Source organism: Budorcas taxicolor, chromosome 11, assembly GCF_023091745.1.
Source record: "Budorcas taxicolor isolate Tak-1 chromosome 11, Takin1.1, whole genome shotgun sequence".
In the NCBI taxonomy this organism is placed as follows: domain Eukaryota; kingdom Metazoa; phylum Chordata; class Mammalia; order Artiodactyla; family Bovidae; genus Budorcas; species Budorcas taxicolor.
This window is the reverse complement of record NC_068920.1, coordinates 17,636,852-17,660,199: the sequence shown is the minus strand read 5'-3', so window position 1 is coordinate 17,660,199 and position 23,348 is coordinate 17,636,852. Positions and strand designations below refer to the sequence as shown.

The following is a 23,348-nucleotide window of genomic DNA, read 5'->3' as shown; positions in this document are numbered from 1 at the left end:
ACATTCCTGCCAACAGTGACAAGATTCTAGTTTTTCATCCTCACTTACACTTACTGTTTTCTGTTTCTTTCATTTTTTTTCTAAATAAATAATAGCTATTTGGCTTTTTTTGTTGGTTGTATGAATCTTTGTTATCTTAAAATTCAGCTGTTATTAAGTTTAAGATTTAAACTTTTAAGCATCAGAAATGATAAAAAATGATCAGAAATTGATCAGAAATGATCATAAAAATTGATCAGAAATGCTAAACCCGATGACAGAACTACTTTGCTTTAGAATAAAAGTTTAAATGTGGCCCGTTTGATTAAGAGGTTGCAGATGGGACTAGGGGTGAGGAAATGTGGGGAGTAAGCCCTTATTTTGTGTGAAGGTAGATGTGTACATGAAACTACATCAGGTCCTTCTTAGGTACTATTTGATTTGCATCCAAGTGCAAATATTATTTTGATTATTTTAGGTTAAAAAAAAATGAGGTCCATTTTGGTTTACTATAGCTACAGACAGATTTTCAGTTTCTTAGTAAATCTTGATTAAAGGTGATACAATGTCTTTGCATTATACTCTCATTTTTCGGGAAACTTTTAAATAATATTCTAGGCAGTATAGTATATGGAGCCGTATTTCGTGTTTTTAGTATACCATCTAAAGGCCAGACTTTCTGATAAATGCAGACTATTAAAGTGTTTCCTGGTAGAAATCTGCTGCTATTAGGTAACTAAACAGTAATCTGGAGATGATGTAAATAAATTTTTGTTTTCTCTTTTTAGAGTCCGTCAGTTTATAGAAATGGTGAATGGTACAGATAGTGAAGTACGGTGTTTGGGAGGCCGAAGTCCAAAGTCTCAAGACAGTTATCCTGTTAGTCCTCGACCATTTAGTAGTCCAAGTATGAGCCCCAGCCATGGGATGAATATCCACAGTTTAGCATCGGGCAAAGGAAGTACTGCACATTTTTCTGGTGAGATTCAGTCTTACGTTATCTTACAATTTTTACCCTTCTTCATGATTTTGAACAACAACAACAAAAAGAATGTAGACATTTCTGCCAGCCATTTTGCACATTTGTAATTAGATCTCAAGAGATTCTGGAAGAAAAATTGTGGGCGAGTCAGATTCGTGTGTTTTTAGTACCAGAAAGTAACTTCAAGATGAGCTGTTTCTAAGAGTGGGTTACTAACAGATCTCTATAAATGAAGGGCAACTTTCGAGTTTTGTCTCTAGGAGTCGAATCAGAGGTCTCTGGTAATGAGAAGGCAGTGGTGTGTTTTAGTCAAGTCTGCGTGTAAAGGCAGTGACGTGGCCGTGGTGTCGGAAGCCCCCGGCCCCACGCCCAGCTCCTAGCCGGGCTGCCTCTCCCTCCTCCCTTCCCAGCTCAGCCACTGGCAAGTCAGGTCTGCCTGTCTGCTTCCTCCTGGACTCACGGAGGCTTTTGGTGAGGCTTAATTAAAGTTCTCTCCTTTCTTTCTTCTACAGATTTATTTCTGGCCCTTCTCAGTCTTTTTGCTCTGCTTGTCTCTTTCTGTTTTTCCCAAGGTCTTACCTTTCCTCTGGACGTTTAACTTTCTAAAACCCAACTCAGATACTATTTCCTGTGGTTTCACATTTGCTGTTTCTTCCTCAACGCAACACCTTTCTGCATTGCTGCCTCTCAGCTTGTTCCTGTCACCATCCTGCATAGTGTGTGGGGGTCTCACGCTTGTGTTCTTCGTTGGCGCCCCTCGGACACCATGTGTCCTGTCAGGCTGGGGCAGATCTTGGTCTCGCTGTATACTTAGTGAAACGGGGTTATGGTGACGCTGGGCCTCATGGCAGGGATTAAATGAGATGCATAACTAAGCCTTCAATAAATGCAGGAGGAGATTACAGCTCACAATTAAGTATCCTGATGTTCTTTCGGAGAAGTTACCCACTTGTTTCCTATTTAAGTAGTCCACTGACTTTCCTACATTATGAAAGGTTTAAGTACATCGTCAGAACATGGTAGATCTGTCACAGCCTGATTTGTTTCTGTGTTTATAAAGTGTCTTTTCTTTTTCTCCCCAGGTTTTGAAAGCTGTAGTAACGGTGTGATATCTAACAAAGCGCATCAGGCGTACTGCCACAGTAAGCACCAGCCGTGCGGTCTGAACGTACCAGAGCTGAATAGCATCAACACGTCCAGGTCGCAGCAGGCCAGCAGCTTCACCAGGTAACGAGGCCCCCAGCACCGGCATCACTGTGAGCAACCTCCGTTACGGGTGGCATCGTCTGAAATAGTTTGGAAAAATGGAGTTAGGTGGCCACTGTGGGGGTCTGCGAGAATGAAAGGGTGAGGAGTCAGTTCCCCAGTGCCGTCCCTTCCTCTTCCTCTGCACCCCTCTCCCTCTGGAGGGTGACGGGGGCGGATCCAGGCTCTCTATTGCCTTCCTGCCACCGCAGACCCCTACGGTGGTCACAGAAATGCCATTTGTTAATGTTTCCAAGTTAAGTCACTGTAGTGTATTTAAGCTCTGGAGTTGACATATGATACATATACAACTATTTTTTTCTCAAGTATTTTTTCTCTGTGTGTGGGTTTTTCAGTGTGATAAGTGTTTCCTGAGTTACAAATAACTAACTTTACAAAAATATTTGTTGATGAGAACCTACCTTTAATTTGAATAGCTTGCTTATAGCATATAGTTAAGTCATTTAGTAAACATACAGCGCAAGGAGGGGATTGGAGACTTGCTGGGTGTCAGACACTGTGCTGCCAGTGTGGTCTCCACTCGAAGAGCTTTGAGAGGAGAGGTGGTCCCGCCATGGTGCTCTGATATGCTCAAGTTTCTATTCATGAAACCTAAAGGTTCGTGAAATACAACCATTTGAATTAAATGCTAGTGTGTGAGGGCAAGTTCTTATGGATTTTTATCAATTTGATTGATGTTGGTTTGGTCTTAGAACATGAATTGATGGGTCACACTGCATTTTGGGGGAATATGCATCAGTGCAAAATTCTCCCATTGAAGGAGACAGCACCTAATGTTTACAGTGACTCTCAGTGTAAATATGCCCTTGGAGAAGTGCATGTAAAAACTCTGTATTTAGCAATTTGGAGATTAATCAGAATTTCCAGGTTACCTATTATAAATGACAAATATGTACTGAAATAATGGTATTATGTGGTACAGCTGTGAAATCCACAAAAATGATCCAAAAACAGCAGCAGGAAAAGGGATTGTCTTGCTGGGGAGGTCAGGGTAGGCAGTGGAGATGACACACTAAAATATGAAATTAGAATATCATAATAAAAATTTTATATGGCGATGTAAACAAGCCTTTAGTGCATCATCATACTTTATAGTATTTATTAATGGTACTTTATGATTATTAGATGGTTCTACCATAGTTTGAAGGTAGGATTACAGTTACTTTGTTGAGTTTTTCACTTCAATATTATGCTCATGGCAGGAAGTTGCTAAAGAGACCTGTAATTACCTGAGTTGAGGGAAGCAAGCTGAACGGAAGGGGTTGATGACACAGCATCCTCTTTTGTGTGCAGCATAGAAGAAAGTAAGCTCTTAAACTGCCTTAAACTGTTAAGCAGTAACAGTGATTTTCTAGTTGGTAATGGCTTTCCTTGTGCCAGTGTTGTGAAGTAGGCAAAGATGGTATTAACCAACCACGAAAACCATTTTACAGATGTAGAGCTGAGTACCAGAGAAGCAAGTGGCTTTTTTAAAAAGGTGGATAATTAGTAACTAGTAAGTTGCAGAACGGTGACTACTTCCCAGGATGTCTGACCTCTAGACTCGCGCCTTCTCCCTTAGACTCCCCGTGAGAAATGCTCTTCTCCCCGCCACCTTCTCCTCCATCCCAGATTCTACTCAAGCTGTAAAATTCCACTTCGGTTGTTAACCTCTTCCAGGATGATTTCTTACCAGTTCTCAAATTTCATGAAGATGCTCCACGAGCTTTTCTAACTGACGGAGATGTGCTGGGGCCACGCCCTGTGCTTCTAGATCTCTGCGTGCCCACGTGCCCTGATGGCCTTACGGACAGAGAGTGTATGCACCCGCTCACCCAGGCTGGAAACCCGTGGTTGCCTTTGCTGGCACTGTGCACAAAGTGCTTTCTGCTTCTCTGCATTCGATGTTGTTGTTGTTGTTTTACTACAAATGAATATGCATTGCTTTTTTAACGAGAAACGATCGTTTTTATTTACATAAATATTTTCTAAAGTTTCATCAAGTGTTTCCTTCTGGACTGTATAATCATTACCTAGATCTTCATAGGAGAAATCTGGAAGGTTAGATACTGTTGCTCGGGGTGTGGTTGGAATGAAGGGCAAACGTTGGCAACCTCAGCGTGGCCACTTAGAGCTGTTGGCACATGCTGTTCATCCAGTCCGTGTGAAATGGGCGAGTTGGAAACGCCTTAGGGATCTGAAAGAGCGTTTCAGAAATTAAGACTCTGCAGTATATTTAGAATCTTCAGCCAGTAAGAAAGCCTGTCAGAGAAAAGTAGTGTTGGGTTCTGAAAAGGGCTGAGGATAAGAAAGCCTGTCAGAGAAAAGTAGTGTTGGGTTCTGAAAAGGGCTGAAGGGATGAGACTGAGTAGTCGTTTTTCATGGCATCACTTAATACCTTTGAGAAAGAGTATAATTTTGAGTAGTAAGGACAAAGGTCCAAACGCCAAGACTGTTAGAGAAAAAGTAGTCTAGAAGCAGGCTGAGTATGAGGGCAGGGAAAGAGGCGAAATGAGGTGGGTCCCTGGAGCAGTTTGTTTTGTCAGGGAGGTTTTACCCTTACATGCTTGGGGCAGGGGGAGTGGTATTTTAGGGCAGGAGTTGATTAAATGAAGTGCAGATCTAATTTTGAAAGTTAATGGGAAATATGTGCTGAAAATGATTTCTCCATAGTGATAGGAAGTCTTAAAGCCACTACATATTAGTACATGTATCTTTTTCCTTCCTTATCTCCAGGACTACAAATTCGTTAAAAGTTAGCTACATCTTTGGCTTTGAATACATTCAAGATTTAACTGAATACCTTTTTTCCAGATTGCTGTTGCCTTATGAAGTCAGTTTTATAAGTAGGCTCTGTAGTCGAGTACTGATTGATATCACACTAAGCTGCGCCTGTGCTGTCTCTAAAATCAGGTTTGTTTTTTCATTTCCAGTAATGATGTAGACATGATGGAAGCAGATCACCACTCCAATGGAGTTGGAGAAGCTTCGTCCAATGGCTTCCTAAACGGTAGCTCTAAACATGACCACGAAATGGAGGACTGTGACACCGAAATGGGTCTGCAGTGATATTTCTTACATTTTTAATAAAAACTGATGACTACAAGGTTATGTTTTTACTTGTACTGATTCACAGCTGATGAACATAAATCAAATTTAAAGATGTGTGTGCCATTGGATTTGATAGTAACATATTTTAGAAGTCTCTGAGAGTGGCTTGCTAGAGAGAGTAGAGCTTAATATTTTAGTATCTTGTGGAGGTTTCTTTGCTGAACTGTTCCTGCACAACTGCAGCGCTTTCAGTCATGCAGCAGTGCCAACTTACTAGTGTTCACTATCCTTTGAAAGGATTGGTAAGGCTGGAGATACAAAAAGTTTGTGTACCTATTTCAATATAGCCAATATAGATAGGCCCCATGGGTAGAGATGATTTTATAAATTCTAATCAGATTTTCTTTAATTCATTTAACCTGAATATAGGCGACTGTTCATAGTTCAGTGCCTGGCAGGTAGTAGGTGCCTGTTTAGACACCCTCCCTTGGTTCCTTCTCCCTCAAAATTATGTGGCTGAAAAATGTATTAGCATGCATAATTTTACTTTGTGGACAACTTGTATAGTAAATTGTGCCATAAAGTGAAACAAACAGCAAACTTTCCCATCAATTGGAGAGTCAAAATTACTGAAGCTTATAAATTTTTATTTGATTTTATAATATTTTGATATTAAAGGGAATTTATTAAAATTGCTAGAAACTATTTTATAAATGCAAACTTAATATTACTTACACAACCACCTTCTTGTTTAGGATCATGTCTTCCAATGTATAATTCACTCTGTCAAGCAAGGAGTATGACTGAAAGGCAGCCTAGTTTTACGCTATCAAATATTAGCAAGCAGCCTCAATATTCCAAGAATAATTTGTGCCTAGGGATAAAGAGCAGGAGTTCTAGAGCCAGATCACCTGGATTTGAATTCTGCAACTGCCACTTACTAGCTGTGTAACCTTGGGTGAATTACTTAGGAGCTCTTTGCCTCAGTTTCTTCATCTGTAAAATGGGTGTAATGATAACTGCCTGTAAGTGCTTCATAAACATTAACTATTACCGTCATGATTAGTGATTTATATATTGTTAACTAGTGATGTATACTTTTTGCATTGTTGATCAGTGATTATTGTCAGTCAAGATATATAAACTGTAAAATTTTTTCCTAAAAGTAGTGTAATTAACCCTTTTGATTAGGTGTGGTATCGTCTGTGTTTTTATTGGAGTCATTTAGACTATCTTACCTTTTAACTGTTCTATGTCAGTTAAAGTAGCCTGGGAAGTAGTTACTTTTTCCTTTTTTTTTTTTTTTTTTTTTTTTGCAGTGTTGCTATATTTTTAGAAAATTGTGCTTAATTTTTCATAACATTTTCCTTGAGACATGTACATCATAACACTGAAAGCTTGTCACCTGACTTTCAACTCCAAGCTAGATAGATATTGGATCCTAGACTCATGAGCCCTAGAGAAAGTATCCCTTGTAGCTACAAGGTTCCCTATTATAATAAATTAAAAAGAAACCACATATTTAGGTAAAATATTAGGAAGTAGTTACTAAATGAAACATCCAAAATGTTGTAAGCAATGTATGTTTGTTTCTCCATTGTATCCCAACTGTACGGTAGTAAAATAAATACCTGTTTGTTTTGCTTACAGAAGTTGATTCAAGCCAGTTAAGGCGCCAGTTGTGTGGAGGAAGTCAAGCTGCCATAGAAAGAATGATTCACTTTGGAAGAGAGCTGCAAGCGATGAGTGAACAGCTAAGGAGAGAATGTGGCAAGAACACAGCAAATAAAAAAATGTTGAAGGTAAATTTGTTTTCCCTTGAAAAATTATAAATGTGCGGATGAAACTAGAACGTCGTTTTGTAAAACGCTGAGCAGTACTGGAGTTCGTGTTGGGAAACCTGGACACGAGCTCCTCCCTGGCTTCCTGCCCAGTCGAAGGTGAAAACGTGCGACGGGGTGAGGCAGCCAGGCTCTGCTGAAGAAAGCACTAGATTTCAGTAAAACACGTAGGTTAGCCCCCAGTTCTGCACTTCCCAGTGTCGTGTGCCTCTTACCAACTTGCTTTCTTAGTTTTATTTTCTCAGCTATAAAATTGGCAGAGTCATTAGGAGAAATGTGAGTATGCTGATCAGACTATAAATGTGGGATACTTTGATTTTAGTAAACATTGCTTAGGGTTGCAGCCAACTGAATGTGCGATATGTGGCCTTCATTTTGATGGTGGTCGGCGAAGGGTTGGGTCGGCGAAGGGTTGGGTCGTCTTCCGCAGAAGAGTGAAGACATGTTCTCAGGTCTCCTCTGGATTGATGCCTATGCCAGGTAGTGATAACAGGCAGAATGGAAACACTTCAGTTAGTTGGCCGCAGCTCTGTGTAGCAGCTGAAGATGGAGTTTTGGCTCCCTTAACTCAGCACTGCAGTCAGCTAGGGATGGGATTTGTTTTCGTAGTCACAGAAGTCCCACCAGCCCTGTAGGCCTGTGAAACAGGAACCTAGCCATTGTGCTGGTGTGCTTTGTTTTGTTTGCCCTGCATCAGGTTGGGCTCGGTGTCAGGTTGTTAAAACATTTTCTTCTGTTTTGAAATAAGTCCAAAAGTGAAGGAGAAATGGCACGTAGTGGCCTTGACACTGAGACTTTGGGTACTGAAGGAGAGGGCGAGCCTCAGGACTCCCGCCACCCCTTCCCGAGCTGGACTGAGAGAGGGCCAGTGAGCGGCAGCGACTAGCACTAACTACGTGTAAAATCGGGGGGAAATAACCGCCCCAGCTACGTGCACTGAGAGCTTTAGTACAGCACCTGAGTAGGCAGAATGTACCTGTCTAAGAAGGTTCAAGAAGCCACTTTGACACTTCCAGATAAAAAGGCACACATAACTGGATTTTTCCAGATTGCAAATGTTCATCATTGTATCAGGTTGGTGCAAAAGTAATTGGAGTTTTTCATTGTTGAACTTTGCCATATAATATTGGAATACATTCTTAAATAACTGTGGTTATGTTATACATCATTTTAATGCGCATTTCTCACTTTGGTTTTTTTGCTAATGACTTATTTTAGACTATAGAAATGTTAGATAAAAGGAAAATTTGAGTAATTTTTTTCTTTGAGTTCAAAATGGGTCGTAAAGCAGTGGAGGCAACTTGCAAAACCAACAGCCACATTTGGCCCAGGAACTGCTAACCAACACACAGTGCAGTGGCGGTTCAAGAAGCCTTGCAAAGAAGACAACAGCCTTGAAGGTGAGGAGTACAGTGGGCCACTGGAAGTTGACAACGACCATTTGAGAGCCATCAATGAAGCTGTTCCTCTTAAACTACATGAGAAGTTGCCAAAGAGCTCGGTGTTGATCATTCTATGTTCATTTGGCATATGAAGCAGATTGGAAAGGTGAAAAAGCTTGAAAAGCAGGTGCCTCTTGAGCTGACCGATAATCAAAAAAATTGTCATTTTGAACTGTCATTCTCTCTTACTGTACTAAACAACAAACCATTTCTCGATCAAATTGTGACATGTGACAAAAAGTGGATTTTATATAGACAGCTGGTGACAACCAGTTCAGTGCTTGGACCAAGAAGAAGCTCCAAAGCACTTCCGAAAGCCAACTTGCCCCAAATAAAGGTCCTGGTCACTGTTTGGTGGTTGCTGCCCATCTGATCCACTGCAGCTTTCTGAGTCCTGGTGAAACTGTTACATCTGAGAAGTATGCTCAGCAAATCAATGAGATGCACCAAAAACTGCCACGCCTGCAGCTGACATTGGTCAACAGAATGGGCCCAGTTCTTCTCTGTGACAACGCCTGACCACGTTGCACAACTTATACTTCAAAGGTTGAACAAGTTTGGATAGAAAGTTTTGCCTCATCTGCCACATTCACCTGACCTCTTGCCAGCCAGCTACCACATCAAGCACCGCAACAACTTTTTGCAGGGAAAATGCTTCCACAACCAGCAGGAGGCAGAAAATGCTCTCCAAGAATTGGTTGAATCCCAAAGCATGGATTTTTATGCTACAGGAATAAACAGGCTTAATTCTCGATGGCAAAAATGTGTTGATTGTAATGGTTCCTATTTTGATTAATAAAGATGTGTTTGAGCCTCGTTATAATGATTTAAAATACACCATCTGAACCAGCAGTTACTTTTGTATCAACCTAATACAACTTTGTAAAATCTTTTCAGCTGTCAACAGTGCTAAGAAGCTTACTTCTCAGGCTTTATTATTACTTGGTGTATCCAGAGCTATCCATCTGGGAAACTTCCTTACTAGGTACTGGGTTGTTTTAGGGCAGTGGTTCTCATCCTTTTTGGTATCTAAACCCTTTAAAACCGATTAAAGATTCCCAAAGGGCTTTTGTTTGTATGAGTTATATTTATTGATTTTTCTCTACTAGAAAGTTAAAAAAAAACCTCACTTTAACAAATCATTACATGGGTATTTTTCATAAAAGTGTTACTTAATCTTTCTAAAATAAAACAATGAGAAGAGAGTGGCATTGCTTTACATTTTTGTAAATCTCTTTAATGCCAGGTTTAATAAAAGGAAAGCTGGATTCTCGTCCCTGCTTCTGCATTCAGTCTTTCATGAACTCACACATCATGTCGCTTCTGGAAAGCCCCACTGGGAGAGCTGTGAGGGAATAGGAGTGAGAAAAGAGCCAGGACTATCTTAATTTAGTATCATGAAAATAGTTTGGACCTCACAAGAGCCCATGAAAGGGTCTTGGACCCCAGTTGTCCCTGGAGAGAACTGATGTTTTAGGAGATATTTTGGAGATAGGGAATGTTTTTTTAAAAAGAACTCGTAGACCTTTTTACACTAGACCATGTGTTTTCTTGTTAAAACTTTATGCTAATTGAGTATCATCTTATGTAGTCCCTTTGAAAATTTAACATTTCACTCCGTGGCTTATTCTATGGTTGTAATTTGTGTGAAGCACAGAAAAGGGCATTACATGGCCTGTTCTCAGAGATACTGCTTGATTATATGTTGAATGAAGAGGTAATTTATCATCTAAGGAACGCAGATGGCTTTGATTTTGCACCTCTGACTTGTGTGCAGATGCTGACTACTGTCTCAGCGTTCTGAGCTGCTTCTCACCCTCCCCAGGCTTAATCTCCTCCCAGGTAGATCCAAGTGACTGGCCCAGGGGTGTCTCAGCACCTGGGGGACAGTGCTGAGGGATTTGTGTTGGAGGGGGACACAGAGAGGACTTTAGTTTGCCTTGGTTAAGAAGCAGTAGAAATTAGTGCTTTTTTTATTCTTCACTTCAGGTCATGGGTAGCTGAAGTGGGCTTTTTTATCTTTTTTTTTTTTTTAATTTGCACAAGCTTCTGAAGCATATATACGTATGTAGAGAGAGACGGAATTAGTAAAAGCTGAGGTGAGGTTTTCCTAAGTGATCATAGGGCGCCTGGGTGTTCTGCTTCTCCTCAGTCATGGAGTAGCAGGCACACGGCAGACCCCTGGAGTAGCCACCCTGCTGGGCTGAAAACGGGTTGGGGGTCCCTGCTGCACCCGGGCTCGCTTGACCTTTTTCTCATTTTCTCAGTCCTTTCCTGTCTTCCTGTTGTCTTTGTTTTTCTTGCTTACCTGCCTGAGTCTGCCAGTGGCTCCCGAGAGAGCGCCCTAAATTGTTCAACAGCTGTGTATTGAACCTTGCAGAGTGGAGGGTCAAGCTGGAGGGCTGGGTGGGTCAGGTTAGAATACGCAGCCCCAGTCTGCAAGTGGCTCTTAATCTAGTAACTGAAGCAGAAATTGAATCATTTAGGCGCATCCTACTTAGAAACTGCTACTGATTTTAAGCCAAATATAAGTACGGTTTGAGAATCCTACCTAAATGTCGTATTTCCCTCAGAAATTATTTCCACTGAGGTAAATTTTTTCTAAAATAAAAAGTAACCCATAATACCACGATCTTTTACAGGTATTTTCAGTTTTCTGTCTTAAATGCATGGGCATATATTAATGTTTTATCTGGTTGGTAATTGTGGTTTTCCTGTTTTGTGTTGTCCTTATTGTCATAAAAATGTATTTCCAGCTCCCAGGTGGTGCTAGTGGTAAAGAACCAGGCTGCCAGTGCAGGAGTTCAGTCCTGGGGTCAGGAAGAGGCCCTGGAGGAGGGCATGGCAACCCACTCCAGTCCTCTTGCCTGGAGACTCCCAGGGACAGGGGAGCCTGGCGGGCTACAGCCCTTGGGGCCCCAGAGAGTCGGGACTCGGCTGAGTGACTAACAGCTCCTATAGCTGTACTGGAAAAAATGGGAGTTTTCTAGAGTGTTTTAGGATCTAAGCTCATACCCATGGCTCCCACCATCCAGGGCTTTTCTCTCCTCTCAGCCTGTGTCTCCGGCTGCTGCTTGTGACACAGTACACTCTGTTAGCAAGCAGTACCCGGCGCGCCACTGCTCACACGTCTGCCTTCCTCCCAGGACTGTGAGTCCTTGCAACAGTGACGAGGCCCTGGTGATCCCCGTCTTCGTCCAATAAATACTTGTTCAACCGTACTGAAAATACTGGGCCAAGATCTTAGACTTTTTTGCTTGTAATATTTAGATTGGTAATTGAAAGAAACTGTTTTTACTAAAAGAAGTACAGGAAGTACTAGCTGTGGTGGTAACCTCTCACGGCCTCAGTTTGCTTCTAAGATGGGCATAAACATCTGGCTCCCAAGGTTATTGTGAGGATTAAATAAGATGGTTCACGTTAGCCCTTGAAACACTTCCTTGCACAGTGTTAGCGCACAATAAGTTACTACCATCACGATCTTTTTCTGTTAATATTTTAAATACCAGGAGGTGTAGACAGAATGGTCTTGATGGGAGATTTGGAACTGCAGCATCCCACCTTTCGGGGAGCAAGTCAGGATGTAGATTCAGGAGCATAGTCTTTGCTTAAAGTTTTATGTAGCAATTATTCCTTGGACAGATTCTTCAGTCTTTTAAAATTTATCTGCACTATAGGGATCACAAAGACTTAGACACAACTGAGCAACTGAATGGAGCTGAAGTGCGCTATAGGGGTGGCACGTCATGAGATGGATGTGGGTGAATTAAGTCTTGAGCAAAGCTCAGTCCTTAGAAATAGTGATTGATCAGTTAGCTTCACAGGATATTAGTACTTTCTCCATGAATAAATTTGGATTGGGAGAGAACCAGAATCTAGTAGCTTTGTGGGATGCAAAAGATATCTTAAGTACTGTTAAGCAGGTCTTGCAATCAACAGGTATATGAGCCTTTTTTTTTCACCCCTTTGTATCCAGCATCTTGAGGACTGCAGGGGAACAATAGTATAAGTTGTTCAAAGAACTTTCATTAATAGGTGGGGCAAGAGGTCTAATGTGAATGAAATGCTCAGCCGTGTAGGACAGTGGATGGGGGAGCCTAATGTATTCCTGTTGTCAACCCCAGACTGCACAGCTCTGCTTAATGGGCAGCTCTTCTCTAGTCGCCACAACACAGAGGCCAATTCAGATGAGAAAGGACAAGGTCAGACTTGACCAGGAAGCCTTTTCCCACTAGCAAGATGACTCAAGGGATGCTGGAGCAGTTTACCTGGGAAGATAGTATTCTTCAGGAATGTGTCTTCCACATTTCAGGGACCGGCATTCTGAGTGTTGTTACTGAACTCACTGATTGCGTTCCCTCAGCACTTCTCCACGTACCCCATGTGAACTAGGAAGGTGTCCTATGTCTAACTGTCTATATCTGCATCATCATATTATTCTGGATTGGGGTGTTGATTTCTGGCAAAACAGTAATTTATCATTCATTGAAAGATTAGCGTGAACTGACATGGCTAATTTCTTTAGCTCAGTGAGTCCTCATAAACTGAAATAGGACCTCTTATAATCCCCTGTGATGTCGGGGGAGGAGGGGTTGTGCTCAGTCGTGTCTGACTCTTTGCAACTCCATGGACTGTATCCCTACAGGCTCCTCTGTCCTTGGAATTATCCCAGCAAGTATACAGGTTGCCATTTCCTCCTCTAGGGGATCTTCCTGACCCAGGGATTGAACCTGCAGCTTCTGTGGCTCCTGCGCTGGCAAGCAGATTCTTTACCACTGAGCCATCTGGGAAGCCCAATCCCCATTATACAGATGATGAAACTGATACTTAGGAAGGTTGTTCTTGCCAAAGGCTACACTGGTGATGCAGCTCCACTTGAGGCCAACGTCTGAAACCGTCGTAGTTCCCTCCGTAGTTCTATCCTCCCACAGAAAGACAAGAGCCATCACCTGAAAAGAATGCTGGATGTCAGTTGCTTCAGGAGGGGTAGTCTGAAGGTGGTTGGGACGCCTGAGTGTTCCTGAAGGGGAGCTAGTTGTTTTGATCGCTGAGTTTGAGAAGACGTCCAGTAAGATGTGTCCAGTTTCCCCCATCTATTTTTTTAAAAAAATATATGGCAGGTCATATCCTTTTAATGTCACATTCCTATCAGTGGTCATTAATTATAGAGCATCTGAATGTTTTGTCTTTAACTTAAACAGTAGTAGCCCATTCCACAAGAATGAGTTTTTTCCATTTTATTTCTGTCCTGTATGTTTTGTAGGTATAAGTGGTGGATGGTGAAAATGGCTGTTTGTAAAAAATAGGAAAACAGATTAGACTTTACTGCATAATCTAGTTGTTAAAAAACAGTCTCAGATCACAGGGGTAAATGAGTTGAAGTGTTAATTCAGTGCCTTAAGGTTGTATTTTACCTGTCTCTCAAGTTGAAGCCATAGTGAGCAGACACTGAACTATCTGACTTAATCAAATTGCTGTTTTCAACAGGATGCATTCAGTTTACTAGCCTATTCAGATCCTTGGAACAGCCCAGTTGGAAATCAGCTTGACCCAATTCAGAGAGAACCTGTGTGCTCAGCTCTTAACAGTGCAATATTAGGTAAGTGAAGCCAGAAAGCACAGCTTCAACTAGTCTCTTGAGTATTTGAGACAGTATTTGTGCTGGCATTTATCCTTTGGTAAAATCTTGAGGAAAATGTTTTCTACATTAAAAAAAAAATTACCTCACAGTATAGAAAAATTCCTGTTATCTCAGTCCCAGATTAAATGGATTCCAATGGAATAAAAACAGTACATTGGGGTGTATCTTGCGATACAAGAAAACAGGTCTGGAAAACAAGTGTCTGTGTGAATGCGGACACAGCATTCCTGGCCTGAATCACTCGGGGCCTCCAGGGGGCTCTTCAGTGCTGTCAGCCCCAGCTCTTGGAGATGCAGGCTATTTGCATTAAAGATTTAACTACATGCCCGTAGCAAGTGAAAAAGGGTGGGGGGGAGGGCAGCAGTACGTAGGCTTAGCCAGGGGGAGCCCACAGTGGGAAACGGGACTTGCTGTCCCGACTGGTGGCCATTCCTTGTGAGCAGAGTGCGGTGCTTTTAAACTGAACAGATGCTCTTTAAATGAATTCAGTAACTGCACGTTTTATGCATTTATATATAAACTACATGCTGCTGCTGCTGCTAAGTCACTTCAGTCATGTCCGACTCTGTGCGACCCCATAAACGGCAGCCCACCAGGCTCCCCCATCCCTGGGATTCTCCAGGCAAGAACACTGGAATGGGTTGCCATTTCCTTCTCCAATGCATGAAAATGAAAAGTGAAAGTGAAGTCGCTCAGTTGTATCCAACTCTTAGTGACCCCCATGGACTGCAGCCCACCAGGCTCCTCCGTCCATAGGATTTTCCAGGCAAGAGTACCGGAGTGGGGTGTCATTGCCTTCTCCAATATAAACTACATAGGGTTGATTACATAAAATGACATTTTAACACCTGGGCATTTTTTTTCAAAGGGAATTTGGATGAGAGTGACTTTTCACCTTCCATTTTAGAACGTAATTCCTCAAGAAAAATGGGAGCTACCAGTTTAAAGTCTGTTGTGTGCTGTTTGGCCATTAGGCTTGGGAGCTTTGAGGAACATGTGAGACACTCTTAGATGAGGGCCGTGCACACATTTAATGTGCAGGCAGGAGACTGGAGCCAAAGCCAGGGGAGCGATTTAGAGTTCTGACATTGGGGCCTTACTTCTTTTCTCTGATAAAGTTCATTATTATTTAATTGTGTTGTGGCTTAATAGTGAAGTTTTGGCATAGGAATTGGTATTGTTATAATTTTCTCACATTTAGAATTTGTATATAATGATGTGAACTTTCTTTGGTTAATATGTTGCTTTGGTTATTCAAAATTTAGTTCTACTGATAAAAAATAAGTGTACTCAGTAGCAGTGCTAGAATTGTAGGGCAAATTATAGTTTACTGTAACTGTCTTTTTGAAATGACTACATTATAGGTAATCATGAAGTCCTAATTGCTTTGTATCTGGGTAACGCTCAGATTCAGAATTTTTGAAGAAAAGTGACCAGTTTTCATGTGACAGTCAAGAATCTTATGTTCTCCAGGGGAATTAAAATTTCAAGTAGTCAATTGCTTAGGACCATTATCCAGGAGATATATATATAGTCTTATATATTGTGCCCTAAATTATGTAGTTCAACTATAAATAGTGCTTAAATTTATTAACTATATATAATTCCTGCAAAAGGAATGACCAGACTTAAACTGCTGTGGGTGTATGTGTGCGTATTTGTATACTGTGCTGTATTGTAGAGCTTCATGTCTCAATGGGGCTTCAAGTTACATTACTGTATGTGATGCCTGCAAGTTTTGTATTCCAAAAAAAATCTAAAGGACAGTTATAACTGATGTGCCTCCCTTGCCCAAAATAAAAGTGTAACAACGTGCTTACCAACCCAAATAGCATTCACCACTGTGCCCTGGAGAGGAGTAGGTGGCCTCTGTTGGGCAGTATCCCCAGAAAGATGAAGAATCCATCAGTAAAACTGTACTGAAAGCCTGGTGCCTTTTTCTCTGGTCATGTCAACATTAGATAAACATTAGCTAAGAAATTACATCATTCCCATCATAGTAAATATGGAAGTAAAAGTTTTTGAATATCTAACAGTCTTAGTTCTGCAAGAATTTACTACTACTTGAAAACCCAGTGACCATATAGTACCTTGTCAAAGTAATGTCCAAGGTATTGTTTGCTTAAAAACCACCTTTGCTACTTAGCTTGTTAAGTGCAGTACAGGCATTGGTAATTCTGTAAGCAATGCAGTATTTTCCTGATTGAGAGATGCTGTTTAAAATGTCTTGCTAATTGGCGTTTCCACTTTTAATCATTTTTCCTCAGAAACCCACAATCTGCCAAAGCAACCTCCACTCGCCCTCGCCATGGGACAGGCCACCCAGTGTCTGGGACTGATGGCTCGATCAGGAATCGGATCCTGTGCTTTTGCCACAGTGGACGACTACCTACATTAGCTATGCATTTTCGGAGCTCACACTTACATTGCGGCATATAGACGACATGGAAGTAGACCAGCTCTGCTGATCTGAAACTTAGATTTTTTTAATTATGTACTGGGGACAGGTTTTTGTCGCTTTACATTGCTTCCTAGTTTACAGCATGATGCAAACGATTTTCTAACTTAGTGTTAGGAGCAATTATTTTCCATCTTTAGCCTCTTAGTTGTCTAAGAGTTAAATATTACTGAATTCCAGACATTCAAATTGATCATCACAAATCCTCTAAAACAATTACCTAAAAGAAACCAAAAAGTCCTGCCTTCATTGTTGGGGGGAGAGAGGGGGGAAGGAAACGGAACAAGTTGTGTTTGTGTTAGCATGTGGGTGATGTAAACTTCAAATTGGGAGGTATTCTGACCCCCGCTCCCATATAAGCATTCAATCAGTGTAACTTGCAAAATGCATAAACATCTGACAGTTTGAATTTATAGTGTTGATGGAAGAAATCATTTTTAATGTGTACTGTAAAACTTGAAATACTCAGGAGCTGAGTGAATATGTTTGTTGCTACTTACAATCCCGACCTGTTAGTCCCAGTAGTTTTGTTTTAACATGGTCTTTCTCAACTTTGTTTCCTGTTTAACTACAGATGACTTCTGTTGTAGACTCACAAGTTGAACTGTTGTATTATAACAGTATTACATGTCAACAGTGTGGTTATGACCTTTATTTATATAAAAACCAAATATTTAGTCAATTTACTGTGTCTTAATTTAATCTTTGTACACCTTCCATTTTTAAGTGCTTAAAATGAGTACTATATTGCAATAAAAATGTAGTGATATAATTAACCAGCCATTAAAAATTTACTTCTACAGATACCAGAGTGTCAATTGAATTTATACATTAGGTACTTGCATACTTATGATTAATATGAAGTTAGAACAAGTAAAATGAGTGGCTGCTACTATAAATCTGAGCTCTGCAACCCAAGACTGCCTTGCATTTACTGGCCTCCCTGGATCAGGGCCAAACCTGATGCTATAGATGATGCAGAAAGCAGGGAGTCGATCTTATTTTCATGATCATCGTATGGCGTGTGACTTGCCAGTTTTAAAGCAAACCCCCAAACTGGTTAAAAGTAAAATATAAACAAGCTCTTCAACAGAATGACCATATCCTTTGGTTTGGCAAAGGTGTCTGTTGGCTGTACACTGAGTCTTAAACCTTTTTTTAAAAGAACAGATTATCTACGCTTGGATACTGCACTCTTCCACATATTCTGTGAGAGTCTCATCAGTGGCACCAAAATACCTGAGACAAACACATCCGAGAGCTTCAGTGAGAGACTTTTACTGCCATACTGGGGGTGGGGGTTGGACGGGCGGTAGCAGAGGTGCCCTCCTGGTGGGGGTCAATAAAATGGAAAAAACAGGGAAAAAAAGGAAAACAAGTCCTTTTAAGCTGCTGCTTCCAGGATGCTCAAAGACTAGGAGGCACAGTTATACGCCAGGTGGATGAAGTGTGACTAGGTACTGCCCCTAAGAGACTTGAGATTTTTAAACTGACTCTTCAGAAGGATTTATAAGTGATTTATTTTTTTTCCCCAGAAAAATTACATTCTTTAAATAACTAAGTTCTATACATACAAAGTACTTGTTCTTCATCTAGCTTTGATTTATGTCTTAGGAGTTTTCATCTTTCTGACCATCCAACGTTTGGTAAACCTCTTGGCATTTTGTTTTCTCTGAGATCCTAGAATAAAAAGTTTTGTGCAGTTAAGAATAAATAAAATTCCCAAGAAACAATTCACAAATTTTCTACATAATTAAAATTTGCTATATGTACACATATACTGGGCTTTCCTGGTGGCTCAATGGTAGAAGAATCTCACTGCAATGCCAGAGACATGAGTTCAATCCCTGGGTTGGGAAGATCCCCTGGTGGAGGGCATGGCAACCCACTCCAGTGTTCTTGCCTGGAGAATCCCATGGACAGAGGAGCCTGGCGGGCTACAGGCCCTGGGGTCACAAGAGGTGGACACAGCTGAGCACACATGCACATATATACTACACTGACCTGCTCTCTAAGCAACTTTAAAACAGTAACAGAAGCCACTTAAGAAAAAAAGATATTTCATGATTATTTACCAGCTCCTTAACAAGAAACATTGTTCAATATATAAAACTCAGATTCAAGAGAATAAAGCCAAATCTTACCCCAAGTATTATTCAAAAACTGGGCTGCAGCCTTTTTCATCGGTAACCTCTTGTTTTCAAGAGACAGGAACTTGTTTACTAGGAAAGAGGATTATTTGTCATTTTTTGGTTTAATTCACAGTTAGAAAAGGAAGAAAAAACAGTCTGTAAGGAAATTACCAGTAGTTCTGTTGGTTCCAGGACCATATAAACAATTTTGTATGAAGGCTTTCGCAGCTTCTTGCCTTGAATCTCTCAAATCTTGATCTTTTAGCCTTACAGCCATGTAGCTTTTATTCTGGCTGGTGATCAATACAAAAGGTAAAAATGAGGCCATACTTATTTTCAAAGTAAAGTATTTCTGTTAGTTGATTCAAATAGTGGAGAAAAATCCCCAAATCCTAATTTTGTGTAAGCACAGGTTAGACGATAAAATTACAGGGCTATTTTACAACTAACGTTTACATTTTAGTAGAGCAAATACTTTTAAATATAAATACCCAAAATTTCCCACAGAGGATCCAATGTGAAACCGCTACTAATTGAGGTAATACCCCCCTCAAAGGTCACCTCTACATCCTACACAGAAAGACGACTTCTTACCCAACAGTCTGTACTTTCTGCACTTTAGCTTTCTTAGAGTAACTTCCTTTCTCTCGTTCTTCATTTTTCTTTTGCAAATTAACTAAAAAATTGAGTTAATATTTCTCATTAGCATTTGTGCACAAATAAATCAAGACTATATGCTGGAGTTTACTTTAAATAACCACTACACACCAATGAGTATGTGACAGTACAAAATAAGCTAAAATTTAAGACTCTGTGCTCCCAGCGCAGGGGGCTTAGGTTCAGTCCCTACTGGGAGAACTGGATCCCACAGGCCAAGACTAACAGATGTGCATGCCACAACTAAGACCCAGCAGAGCCAAATAAAATTTTTTTTTTGAAAAAAGAAACAAGCTAAAGCCCACCAGGCCTGTTCCCATGCTCCTTCTCAGGGTCAACAACATTTGCAAATACCAGCAAATGCCCTTGACACTTAATGAGAGGTTACGTAAATAGTTCATACCTTCTTTCAACTTTCCCGGTGATTTCTTCACACTAAGGAAGGACAAGCAAAACACTGATTGGGATAGCAGAGAGCAACGATGACTCAGGTTACCACAAAATTTCAGCTGGTTTTACAAATAAGATAACCCTCTTTTACTACCACCATTCTCAATTTTTACTGAGCATCCTTAAAGTCACTCCCTAATGCACTGTCAACAACTCCCAATCAACAAACTATACTAGGCTTGTAGGATCAGAATTTAAAATCTGAAAGTATATTAGCAAGCTTCCAAAGAAGCAGACTGTTGTGGTTGATGGAGTAAAAAGTATTTAAGAATTATGTAATACAGTATTTGAAACATGAAGTGAAAGGTGGTAGGCCTGCCTCACTTTATGTGGAGAGAGCTGTAAGGATTAATTTAACACTTCAGACACAAGAATGGAGACAAACAATGGTAGTCTTCAAGAAGTGTGGTCTAATGGAGAGTCAAAGGCCAGAACACAATAAGATGTCTATACAGAAGTGGAAAAGCTAATCGGCGGGAGCAGTGATGGGGTAGAGGGAATAAGAAGGGACAGGTGACAACTTGGTTTTTAAAGATGAAAGGGACTTTGCCACCATGATGTATTCAGAAACTGAGTAACTTTGGAAAAGTTCTCCTATGGAAAAAGAACCACTGTTCTAGCAGGGCTAACCTAAATTGAAAGCAAAAAGAGGAGACAAAGGGGAACAGGAAAAAAAATAGCAAATATTTAATCTAAATTTAGTACAGTATAGAACCTGATGCCATAGCACAGAGGAGAAAGGGGAACTTTAAACATACGGTGGATGGCAAAGCTACTAAATGAAAAGGGGAACAAGGAGGGAAAAATTATGTGGCTCAGATGGTAAAGCGTCTGCCTACAATGCAGGAGTCCCAGGGTCGATCCCTGGGTCGGGAAGATACCCCGGAGAAGGAAATGGCAACCCACTCCAGTACTCTTGCCTGGAAAACCCCATGGAAACAGTCCACAGGGGCACAAAGAGTTGGACAGGACTGAGTGACTTCACTTTAACAAGGAGGGAGAAGTAGGTAAGGCAAGCACAGGACAAGCTGAGTTTTAGGAGCCTATGGATAACAGACTAGTACTCCACACCCCACTAAAGGATGAACTTCAAAACACTGTTTTATTCACACCATCTATCCTGCCCCTAGCACACTGACATACTGTAGGAACTCACTGAGATCAGCAACTCAGAAGCTAGAGTTACCCATGCGAACAACAAAAATAAGAAACAGCCACAGATGGAAAATAAGTGGAACATTTCCCTCCACCTGTCCCACCAAATTCAAGTATCTCCTGGGTAGCTTTTTAATTTAGACTTTAAAACTTGAGTTCAGACAAATGTACCAAGACAGCATTGAAACACTGTATGTAAACAAGTAATAAAACGAGATCCACCACTTACCTAGTTTGTGAAGCTGTAGTTAACTTCTCTAGAATAGTATCTGGAAGGAGTTTTCTTTTCTTAAAGACGTTAAAAAAAAAAAATCATAAAAAGTAAGCAACGGGACAACATGCCCTGAAGTGCTTTTGAAGTTACCATTTTAAGGATAGCCCTACCTCTAGGCAAATAAATGACCCAAACACTGCCCTCCACTACCTGTGAGCTGTGGGAAGACTGGGGCCCAAGCAACTCAGAGCCTACTCCCACTTCACTTGGAAGACGTGAAGGCTGGAAAGGGTGCCCGGTTTATTCTAACCCTCGGGTCACGTTATACACCGAGGGCAATTCACAGTCAAGTCCACCTGCGGCCAATCTCCGGAACAGCAGCGCGCGAACCAAGCATTCTCTGCACAGCCCTCCGTTTACGCAGTGCTGCCTCCACACAACGACCCAGGTTCACATAAACCACCTCCGCCGCGCGTCAGAGGTGGGTCTGGCTCTACTTCATCTCTTCCCGACCCTATTCTGAATCGGTGGACAGCGAGGAGCACTAGCACGCGGATGTCAGTGCTGTCGGAAGAGACCACCGGCGGCTGTCCTCCGCCCCGGACCCCAGCAGCCTTGAACTCTGCCCCGACCCGGCCCGTGAAACGCCCCCCTCTTTGCAAACCTCTAACCTTCTGTTCAATGAACAGTTCCTCACGCCGTTTCCTCTTCTCCTTCAGAAGCGCTCTGTCCCTGGAAGAGACCGCGACGAGTCAGGGTGGGCGGAAAAGAGAAGGGGGACGGTTAGGCGGCGCTTCCCGCCCCCGGCCCGGCCCCCGGGGCTCCGAACCTGCGCACCGTCTCCCGAACTCGCCGCTCCTCCTCCTTCGCTTCGGCCTGGGCGCTGGCGAAAGTCAGCTCCTCCGGGGCCTCGTCGTCGATTTCGTCGTCCCCCTCCTCGTCTTCCTCCAGCGGCTCGGCGGCCGCGCCGCTGCTGGGCTGCCCGAGTAGCAGCCCGTGCCCCGCCTCCTCTTCGGAGGCGGGCTGGCCCTCGTCCACCATCGCCGAGGCCGATGCCGGGGCGCGGGAGGCGCGCGGACGGAGCTGCACCATGACCCGAGCTGCGGGAACTCGGCGGTCGTCTTGACCTCTGACCCGGAAGCCGCACGCACACGGTGAGTGACGCAAAAGGCAGGGGCGGCCGGGGCTCTGCCGCCCTCTGCAGGTTCGGAGGCCCCACCGCGCGGTACGGATGCGCATGCGCAGAGCCGGGACGGGGGCGTGGCCTAAGGAAAGCGCCGGGAGTTCCCTTCCACCCCGCCCGGAGCCTGCGCGCGGCCGGCCAGGATGCCCGGTCCCCGCCCACGGTTACGAGAGCCGGTGGACTTGGGGGCTTGTGTCCAGGCAGGGCCGATCCGTGCTGCTGCCGCCTTAGCGGGGATGTCGAGAGCGTTGTTGCTTGGATCCCTGAGCTCCTCGGGGCGGGCTGGTGCAGGTCACGCCGCCCGGTGCCCAAGAACCCGGGGACCTCGAGCCCCGGTCGCCCTGTCGCCGCCTCTTTCCGCTCAGAGAGACGCTCAGTTCAGTTCAGTCGCTCAGTCGTGTCCGACTCTGCGACCCCATGGACCGCAGCATGCCAGGCCTCCCTGTCCATCACCAACTCCTGGAGTGTACTCAAACTCATGTCCATCGAGTTGGTGATGCCATCTAACCATCTCATCCTCTGTCGTCCCCTTCTCCTCCGGCCTTCAATCTTTCCCAGCATCAGGGTCTTTTCCAGGGAGTCAGTTCTTCGGATCAGGTGGCCGAAGTATTGAAGTTTCTGCTTCAGCATCAGTCCTTAATGAACACCCAAGACTGATCTCCTTTAGGATGGACTGGTTAGATTTCCTTGCAGTCCAAGGGACTCTCAGGAGTCTTCTCCAACACCACAGTTCAAAAGCATCAATTCTTCAGCGCTCAGCTTTCTTTATGGTCCAACTCTCTCATCCGTACACGACCCAGAGAGCCGCTGGGTCGATCTAAATCAGTATATAGATTCGGCTTCCTCCACTCCGCACTCCCCATAAAAGTGCCGTTTCAAAAGGAGGGAGTGCGCCATAGCAGCGGGACCCCATGCCTT

At 42.6% G+C, this 23,348-nt stretch overlaps 2 protein-coding genes across 3 annotated transcripts in view; one reads left to right on the top strand and one right to left on the bottom strand.

Annotated features, from left to right (window-relative positions):
• The window catches only part of RANBP9 (RAN binding protein 9), a 71,482-nt gene extending 54,054 nt beyond the window's left edge, over positions 1 to 17,428 (top strand). The window contains exons 9-14 of the mRNA XM_052648468.1: positions 768 to 958; positions 2,044 to 2,188; positions 5,140 to 5,264; positions 6,908 to 7,059; positions 14,028 to 14,139; positions 16,449 to 17,428. Coding sequence (XP_052504428.1) covers positions 768 to 958; positions 2,044 to 2,188; positions 5,140 to 5,264; positions 6,908 to 7,059; positions 14,028 to 14,139; positions 16,449 to 16,579 — 856 coding nt within the window. The 3' untranslated portion in view covers positions 16,580 to 17,428. The remainder of the gene's footprint in view (positions 1 to 767; positions 959 to 2,043; positions 2,189 to 5,139; positions 5,265 to 6,907; positions 7,060 to 14,027; positions 14,140 to 16,448) is intronic.
• NOL7 (nucleolar protein 7) lies at positions 13,405 to 22,486 on the bottom strand. 2 transcript variants are annotated; one of them, XM_052648470.1, is made up of 9 exons: positions 22,077 to 22,486; positions 21,919 to 21,979; positions 21,263 to 21,321; positions 19,832 to 19,863; positions 19,366 to 19,447; positions 18,943 to 19,064; positions 18,784 to 18,861; positions 18,214 to 18,319; positions 13,405 to 13,489 (listed from the first exon to the last, which is right to left on the bottom strand). In XM_052648470.1, the coding sequence occupies exons 1-8, from the start codon at positions 22,484 to 22,486 to the stop codon at positions 18,243 to 18,245; spliced, it is 921 nt and encodes a 306-aa protein (XP_052504430.1). In that variant the 3' UTR covers positions 13,405 to 13,489; positions 18,214 to 18,242. The 2 variants fall into 2 exon arrangements, with proteins under 2 accessions (XP_052504430.1, XP_052504429.1); XM_052648469.1 differs by lacking the exon at positions 13,405 to 13,489 and having other exon boundaries at positions 18,136 to 18,319.
• Positions 22,487 to 23,348: the final 862 nt, after the last annotated feature.

Bases quoted from the DNA above. Each gene is read 5' to 3' on its own strand.
- NOL7 (XM_052648470.1), bottom strand. From the start codon at position 22,486: ATGCGCATCCGTACCGCGCGGTGGGGCCTCCGAACCTGCAGAGGGCGG. The intron at 19,065-19,365 runs GTAAGAAGTCGT...ATTGATCACCAG, and splicing joins CAGAAAGTACAGACTGTTGG to CCAGAATAAAAGCTACATGG. The intron at 18,320-18,783 runs GTAAGATTTGGC...TTTTTATTCTAG, and splicing joins GTTTTTGAATAATACTTGGG to GATCTCAGAGAAAACAAAAT.